At 47.1% G+C, this 9,056-nt stretch overlaps 1 protein-coding gene and 1 long non-coding RNA gene across 2 annotated transcripts; both read left to right on the top strand.

Annotated features, from left to right (window-relative positions):
- The first annotated feature begins 699 nt into the window (after positions 1-699).
- H1-1 (H1.1 linker histone, cluster member) lies at positions 700-1,408 on the top strand. Its single transcript, XM_021696842.1, has one exon. It carries the CDS (start codon positions 700-702, stop codon positions 1,345-1,347), a length of 648 nt encoding a protein of 215 aa, XP_021552517.1. The 3' UTR covers positions 1,348-1,408.
- Positions 1,409-1,788: 380 nt separating this feature from the next.
- Positions 1,789-8,733, top strand: LOC110586618. The gene is made up of 4 exons (XR_002480712.2): positions 1,789-2,003; positions 6,005-6,100; positions 7,005-7,070; positions 8,063-8,733. It is a non-coding gene; the product is annotated as an uncharacterized LOC110586618 (long non-coding RNA).
- The last annotated feature ends 323 nt before the right edge of the window (positions 8,734-9,056 follow it).

Genomic DNA, 9,056 nt, shown 5'->3' with positions numbered 1-9,056 from the left:
GGCACCGGGGGCGCGTCAAGGGCACCGGACTGCAGGCGCAACTTGGCGTTCACTCACGGGAAGGTTGTGTATCGTTTCCCACACGTGCCGCTGGCGTGTTAGCCGCGGTGGCAGCGAGTTGGGGTGTTTGCCACGCTACTCCTTTGACCAAAATTCATGAGAGGTCTTGACCAGGCGTGTCCCGCTTCGGCGTCGCCGGGGCAATGGCGTTGAGGACTGGTCCCAGACTCCTGCACACCGCCCTCCCCCCCACACCCCGCTTTCCTCTCTCCCTCCCGGGCCATTCATGACGCGCGACCTTTTACACTCAGTGCGGATTAGGAACGGGCGCCCCTGACGACGCCTCCCTGGATTCTTATTTGGCTGCCTCGTTTACAAACTGCTCTTCCTCCGCCCCCCGGAATCAAAAGGCTTGTTCCATAAAGGGAAGCGGCACCGTCTGGCGTTAATGGGCTGCGGAGCCCGACCCCTCCCCGCCCAGAAGTGCGGGCTGCGCGAGGCGACCGGGCTGCCGCCGCACAGTCCCCTCGGGGACGCGCTGAGGGCCGCGGCGCAGGGGGCGCTAGGGGGCGAGAGGCGGGCGCCGGCGAGCACCAATCACAGCGCGGCCCCGCCCTATAAATAGGCCGCGCCCGGGCTGCCGGCGTCTTCCTGCTCAGTCAGGTCCTCGCAGCTCGCTCGGCCTGCTCCGCTCTCACCATGTCTGAGACCGCGCCGCCCGCGCCGGCCACCTCCACTCCCCCCGAGAAGCCCGCGGCCGGCAAGAAAGCCAAGAGGCCGGCCAAGGCTGCGGCTGCCGCCAAAAAGAAGCCCGCGGGCCCCTCGGTGTCGGAGCTGATCGTGCAGGCGGTGTCCTCCTCCAAGGAGCGCAACGGCGTGTCCCTGGCCGCGCTCAAGAAGGCGCTCGCGGCCGCCGGCTACGACGTGGAGAAGAACAACAGCCGCATCAAGCTGGGCCTCAAGAGCCTGGTGAGCAAGGGCACCCTGGTGCAGACCAAGGGCACCGGCGCCTCGGGCTCCTTCAAGCTCAACAAGAAGGCGGCCTCCGGGGAAGCCAAGGCCAACCCCACGAAGGTGGCGAAGGCCAAGGTGACGGGCGCTTCCAAGAAACCTAAAAAGGTCACGGCAGCTGTTAAAAAAGCTGTTAAGACTCCGAAAAAGGCCAAAAAGCCGGCTGTGGCCAAGAAGTCGTCCAAGAGCCCCAAGAAGCCCAAGGTTGTGAAGCCTAAGAAAGTAGCCAAGAGCCCTGCCAAAGCCAAGGCTGTGAAGCCCAAGGCGGCCAAGGCGAAGGTGACCAAGCCAAAGACGGCCGCCAAGCCCAAAAAGGCCGCACCCAAGAAGAAGTAAGCGTTGCAGTTGGAACTTATTCCAATAACCCAACGGCTCTTTTAAGAGCCACCAACATACTTCGGAGGAAAGAGCTTTAGTACGTGTCTCCTGGCTCCTACGCGGAGTTTGCCACTGTCTTGCCGGGCTCCCTTGCCGGGGCGGTGCTGAGCCAGTCCTTACCCCACCCCGCAGTTCCTTAGAGGCTCCAGTTCCCACCGGCGGACCTGACCTTTCTAGGTGCCGTTTAGCGGCTCGGGAACCACTGGCCTACCGAGCTTCGTCTTCCCTAGAGTTAACTGTATTGGCAAGACCTGGGGGACTTTGTCCCTAACCGGAAGTCCGCGCCCCGGGCTAATGAGTCATCCCCGGTAACCAGGAGGGATGGGAGCCCCGCTCTGGCCCCAGCTGGGAGCGTGCGCCGCGCGCACACCTGTCTGTTCCATCTCCCCGTTGAGTTCAAAGCCGGGCCCTGCTCTTTTCGGGACAGTAGCGCCTAAAGCGGCCCTTTCCGGATGTGGGTTCCCCTGACAAGTGCTTGGGGGGTAACCCGTGAAACCGAAAGCCTGGCCACACCCTCCGCGGATGCGGCGCGCCAGCTGGATGTCCTTGGGCATGATGGTGACGCGCTTGGCGTGGATGGCGCACAGGTTGGTGTCCTCGAAGAGCCCCACCAGGTAGGCCTCGCAGGCTGAGCTCTGGAAGCGCAGGTCGGGTTTGTTGGCGCGGCGCCTCCGTGTGGGTCGGCTTGGGAGCTGCGCGCAAGTTTCTGGAGGTGGTCCCGACAAGGAAGCTTGGCTGCATCGGAGTTTTGGAGCCGAAGCTCACAAGCCCTTACCGGGCTCCTGTGTTTATAGGAAACAAAGCTGCCCTGATTGGCTAACATTTGAAAACCCACTCGGCCCCTAACTAGAGCGTATTTCTTTGCGTACAGGGTTTTCAATTCTGGTGGCGCTATACCATATTAAGTAGGGAAGGACACTTTCGCAGAATAGTCCCTTTAGGCTTTTGAAATTTAATTCTAGGATACAGATTTTAATAACCTCTTTCACCTCCGAGGAGAAAACACCATATGGTGAGCCAGGGCTACTAAACACAGCTCAGTTGGTTGTAAAGCCTCATTTTTACACGTGCCCCTACATACTCTTCTTTCCCCCCATTTTTTAGATGATCTTTCTTTCCCACTGTCTTGCTGGGCTCCCGCTTTCCGGTAACATCTGCCATACAGGCACTTCACATCTCTGCTCCCCGGCCCTTAAGCTGGCGTGTCGCTAGCTATTCATGATTGCTTTGAACTCGGTCTCTTAGGAGCACCTATCCTACACATGCATGATTGCTCCTTCTGGTTTTCGGTTAGGGCTATTTACAAAACGGTGACTTTACACAAACTGCTTCTTAAAACCTTTCCGAAATCCTTTCAGGTCAAAACCTCTTTTTAATGTCCACGTGGAGTAACATAAGCTATTCATCCATTTCCTAGCGATAAGCATTGACGTTGTTTCCATTGACCACTGCCCACTGTGGCGCAACAGAGTTCCGCCACCGAACTTGCTAGATTAGAGTGAATTTTATATTTCAGTTGGTGCTGACGTATCCTGAAAATAACTCCCCCTCAAGGTGTGGGCTCAATTTTTGCCCGTCTAAAGGGTGTAAAATTACTTCTCATTGTCACTTTGATGTGCATTATCATGGTCACTAGTATATCCTTTCTTTAGGTTTATTGGTCATTTGAATACACTCTTCAGAGAATGCAGGCTTATCCCTTTGCTTCCTTTTTCATTGGGCAGTTTTTCTTGTCCCACTGTTTTTTTTATATAGTAATGAACTACTTATCACCTCTGTTGCAGATAGTTTTCTAATTTTGGCATTTTTTACTAATTTTATTTATGGTGGATTTTCCATTTAAGTGTTATAAAGATCTATATAAAATCCCAAATATTAAATGTTAGAAACATATCTTTTAAAGCTTCTAGATTTCTTGGTTAAGAAACTGAGCCCCACCCCTCCATTATTCATTCAAAAGCCTAGGTTTTCTTCTAAAAATTGCTTCCTAAAAATTTTTTAGTCTCTAATCCATCTAAAATTTTATGCACTTTTAGAATCCGAGTTTACATTCTCCCAGATGGCCAGTTGTCCTAACGCAATTTATAATCCATCCATTTCTCCCACTGTATGTCCTGTTATTAAAGTCTTAATAAGATTTCTGTGTTCTTTTCTATTGATCTCTCCATATAAGTCATGTTTGTTAATTTGTATGCTTGTGTCTACTGTGAATGGAGGACTCATTTCCTTTTTTAGGTCTTACTGCTAGGAAGGAGGAAATGTATTGATATGTTGTATCCAGTGACCTTACCAATTTCTGTAATTCCACTTCTTGGTACTTTTTAAAATAGAGCCCCTTGAGTCTTTCCTAGTCATCAGCAAAATAACATATTGTTGTTGTTGTTGTTTTGGTCTTCCTCAATGTGAATACCAAGCATTTTATTTCTTTTGTACTGCACTTGCTGAGACTTTCCAAAGTAAAGTTAAATAATTTAGCAGGAATCCCTTTTTAGTTCTTGGTTTTAATTAGGCTATTGTTTGTCCTTTAGGACATTTGTTAATTTTTGGCATCTCCATTATTTTAAATGATACCTTCAAATTTTATTTTTAGAAAGTTTTTCAGTAGCTTTTAGACTTTAATATATTGATATATGATTTTCTTTAAACGCAGTGTGGCTGAAAGAGCGAACTAGAAAAAGATGTGTTTTTATAAGGCGGTCATCTAAGAGAGAAGCAGGTGTGCTGTGGTAGAGCTGGAGGAGGGGGGAGTCAGAAATTCTGAGTCCATGAGATCACCAACTGGATGAGGGGTATTAGCAACTGGGTTCAAATGCTGCTGATTGAGTGACTGAATTGAGTACAGGCCTGAGAATAGTCTCTTGGTTAAGTAGTATGGAGGTGACTGACAGCTTTGAGAATAGTTTGGGGAGGACGGAGTTGAATTAAGGTGGAACTATAAATTTGGGAATCATTGGTATATGGATGGCATGTAAAGCCATGAACCTGAGTGAGGTCGCCAAGGGGATGACTGAGGTAGAGAAGAGTATAAAGGGGAAAGTACTGAGTCCTGAGGCATCGAACATCAAGGGCGGAGGAGACCTAGTCCTGACCATTCATCATCGATAAAGCTGAGTAACTATTCTACTTCTTTGTGCTTCCGTTTGCTAATTTAAAAGTTGCATTAGAGGGGCGCCTGGGTGGCTCAGATGGTTAAGCGTCTGCCTTCGGCTCAGGTCATGATCCCGGGGTCCTGGGATCGAGTCCTGCATCGGGCTCCCTGCTTGGTGGGGAGTCTGCTTCTCCCTCTGCTTCTGCTGCTTCCCCTGCTTGTGCTCTTTCTCTGTCAAATAAATCTTAAAAAAAAAGTTGCTTTAGAGCAGTGTTTTTCATGGCTTGTCAGTAATCGAAGAGATTCGAACATATTAGAGCGTGCCACACTGAGGTATCTATGGCTTCCTGGAACTTAGGTTGGGGGCACTTCCGTTGTTAGGCGTATGTATGCATGTCCTGGGTCACGAAGAAGAATGCGTGTCTTAGTGGGGTCACCATCAAGTCTGAAAACCAGTGGTTAAGGTGCTCCCTTCTGGTCTTTCACAATCCCGAGTCTGCTGTTTTGATGTTCTGACCACAGAATCAGATCTAACATCCATATAAGACAGTAGAGAGACTTGAAATCCATCTCATTGTCCCAGAGATCTTCCAGAGACAAGTGGGTAACAGGTGACATACAAATTCTATTATTTACTAATTGATTTGATTGTCCTTGCCTGTGGGGATTTTTGAAAGGCAAGAAAAGAGAGGCGCAAAGCACAGGAGTTAAAGGATTTCCAGGACTGATGGAAGATCAGTGTGGGCCCTTTAAAGTACTGACGACAGATAATGAGCTTGGCTCTGTAAGTCCTACAACTGCACATATATGGGAAAAAGAGAGGAGGGGAAGTCTCACATCTTGATGCTGCAGGTTTTATTGTGTCCTATGTGCCCAAAGGAAAAGGGGGAACATTGGGGAGGAAAAGAACATTGTTCTTTTCTTTACACCATAACCTATTTTTCAGATCTTTGACAATGTGTACATGCAAATCTAAAGGGAAAAATTATTCTGCGTACAAAAACAGAACTGGGTTAAACTCGAAGTATTAACTACTAAATGGCTGTTCAGTAAAACGGTGGCCTAGAAACTACCCACAGGATTCGAGAGTGGGTGTGCGCCATTGTTTAGTTCACCAGTCACCTGCTGGATCTTAAAAATTTATTTAACAGAAACTACAGTCATTTTCAAGTGTGTCTCAGAATGGGTTTCCAGGAGTGGGATTTCTCTATCAAAGGGTAAAAAGCAACCTTGCGAGCTGCAGTTTACAGTTAAATAATCATCATGGAATCTTAAAAACAAATAAATACAAATGCCTAAAGACCAAAATGTGATTGGACCTAGACTATCACGGGTCACCATCTATTTTATTTCATTTTATTTTATAATACATAGTTTGATACAAAAATCCAAATTACATGAAAAGATACACACTGAGAAGTCAAGTTCCACATCACTGACCTTGACCACTCAGGTCCCCTTCCGGTGTTTTCTTTATGCAAATAGAAACAAAACATATATATACTTTTCTTTCTTGCCCTGTCAGAGGATAATGCGAACAAGTTCTCTACCGCTGTTCACTTAGCAGTCTGTCCTGGATCTTTGGCTGTAATGGGACCCAGAGCTCTCCATCTCTTTCCACAGGTATGTGATATACCATGTGTAAAGGAACAATGGTTTATTTTGGTTCCAGAAGCTCTGGGTCTGTATCAGAGAGCTGAGCCCTTTGTACCAGGTGTTGTAAAATGTTTTTTCAGATAGTCATTTGTCTCTTAACTTTGATAAGTTAAGAAGGGTCTTTCCCACTTCAAGAATCAAAGGAATTCACCTGTATTTTCGTCTGGGCTTTTTTTTTTTTTTTTTTTAACATGTCAGTCTTTGATCTATTTGGAGTTTATCCTAGTATATGGTGTTTTAAAAATGACTATCCCATTGTCTCAACACTTTACTCCCAATGATGAGAAGGGCTGACTATGGGGCGCCTGGGGGGCTCAGTCGGTGGGGTGTCCAACTCTGGATTTCAGATCAGGTCTTCATCTCAGGGTCATGGGTTCAGGCCCCACCCTTGGGCTCTGCACTGGGCGTGAAACCTATTTAAAAAAAAAAATGCTGTCTTTATGGCATACAAAATTCCTATGCTGTCGATTTCTGGACTTTCTATTGTGCATCAGTCCATCTAGCCAAGCACTAGCACCATGCTGTTTTAATTGAGGATTAAAATTCCTGTTCTTATTTTCCAATTTTAGGGCAATCATAAGACAATTCTAGCTTTTCAAAGAACTGTGCAATGCTTAGAGCTAGACAAGCTTTGGAAGTCAGTTAGTGTTTGTTCCTGTCTGGCAAAGTTCTGCAGGGAGTGTTGTGCTCTCTGAATACATGTCACAGCACCCCCATCAACTACGAAGGGCCCATCATATCTTCAGGGCATTTATATCGAGCCACGTTCAAGGTGAATGAGTGAGAAGAAACTGGAATAAGTTTTATGATCTTAGAATCAGTGGGTGTTCTCTTTGAACTAATTAATCATTCTTTCCTCCAAACTCTTTAGATGGCCACCATGCTTCCCTTTCCACATGGGGAATCCTAACTACAAAGGAAACAGATAAGGAAGCAGGTAAAGTATTCTCATTCCCGTGCCTCGGAGGAAGACGAAGTAGGTTTTGTAAGCAGCCACCCTCTTCCACACTTACACAGGTTTCTTTGTTTTTTAAAGGATCACTCACATATTTGCTAACTCCTCAGAGGGAGCACAAGGTCCAAGTGTGCAAGCCTAGACCCTGCCCCTAGAGGACCTAGCGATGCTTGGCTGCTCTAAAGTGGACACGTGGGAAGCGACCCATAGATCTGCACTCTCCCATGTCCCACATAGAAAGGGTCCACTGGAAACAGGATTCAGTCAATGGCAGGGGCAAGTGCCCCCAAAATCTTGTGGGTTGATTTTACCCTTTTATTTATAACGCTGCTAATATGCTACATGCACCTTGACTGTGCATCAAATACTCAGTATTTTGATTCTGACAGATGAAAAGAGTAAGTAGCAGGTAAGCCACTGCCACACCTACCCGGAAAGCAAACCGGAGATTTTAAAGTTTATTCTGGATGCTGAAAACTCTTCTCATGGAAGACATATTCTTTAGATGAGCCCCAACCTTCTTTAAACTTTTTAAATCTGGAAACATAACCTCTAAAGAGAAAATCATAACAAAACGTGACAAAATAGCAATGTAAAGCTCCCTGGATGATCAGAGTGAAGAGTCCTGAACCACCACTCAAGTCCAAAAAACAGAACGTCCACCAACTCTCCCCGTCCGCTCACACCCGCTCCCAGTCACTAACCCTCCGTCTTCCCTAAATGTACCCACTATCCTGATTTCTGACACAGTCATCCAGTCTGGCTGTTTTTGAATCTCATATAAAATGGAAATCAAAAAAAAGGTAGTCTTTCGTGCCTGGTATCTTTTACTCAGAAAATTAGGTTTGACAGATTCATCTGTGTCACTATATAGAACTGTGACTCATTTTTATTGTATAATCTTCCATTTTATGAATATACCACAATTTAGGGATCTGTTCCACTGCTGACAGACATTTGTTTCTCTTCTTCAGGGATTACAAACAACGCCAGGAACATTCCCGCACGTGTGTTTCGGCACCTATGTGGACACACGTGTGTTGTTTGTAACCCAGAACCAGAAATCACTGGGTCAAACCCTAAACTTTTTCAGAGTTCTTGTACCAGTTTACCTGCTCTGGAATCAAAAAATGAAAATTAAAGCCACAGTTATAAACATCTGGATAAACCTCACAAACCTAGTATCGAGTAAAATTTAGATGAAAATCCCTGTTTCACATCCTTCTAGTTTTGTTTATTTTTTTCATTAAAAATGTTAGTCTTCTTAAATGTTATCCATCGTGGCAGATGTGTGGTACCTCCCTGTGGTTTTCTTTTGCATCTCTTGCCCATTTTTCTACTGCACTGTGTGCTCCTCTGCTTGGTCTGCCCCCAACAAAACACCACGGCCTGGGTGCCTTACACAGACACGTATTTTCCCACAGTTCTGGAGCTCCACGACTGATGTTCACAGGGCTGACCTGCCGTCCTCAGCCCCCCTGGAGGAAGAGCAGATCCTGTGTGGCCCAAAGCTCCCATTAGGAGTTATACTGTTGACTGTCCAGTGGCCAAGGCCACCAGGTAAACAAAGACACTCTTATCAGGCAGGACACTCCAAGGGCCTAGAGACCACCTCCTAGCAGCCACGGGCAAAGGCCAGACCTCTCTTTGGGTAAGGTTAATTTAATACTACATACAAGCTTCTAGAATCTGCCAACTTACACTGCCCCTCGGACGTCCAGGAGGCAATCCAACCCTGGCATGTCCAACACCAATGGTTCAGTCTCTCTCCAGACTGCACCCACAGGCTCTCCCCTGTCCTCAGATGGTCACTGCACCTCCTTATTTCTCCCCTGGACCCATGGCAACAGCCTCCCAACTGGTCTTCCTATTTCCAGCATCGTCCTCTTCAGTCCGCTCCCAACACAGCGGGCAGGGTGTCCTTTCGTGTCCCCCGACTCACATCTTGCCAATGGTTTCCCTTCCCAC

The sequence above is a fragment of the Neomonachus schauinslandi genome, chromosome 8 (assembly GCF_002201575.2).
Source record: "Neomonachus schauinslandi chromosome 8, ASM220157v2, whole genome shotgun sequence".
In the NCBI taxonomy this organism is placed as follows: domain Eukaryota; kingdom Metazoa; phylum Chordata; class Mammalia; order Carnivora; family Phocidae; genus Neomonachus; species Neomonachus schauinslandi.
The sequence above is the reverse complement of the archived record's forward strand: the minus strand, read 5'-3'. Positions and strand labels throughout refer to the sequence as shown.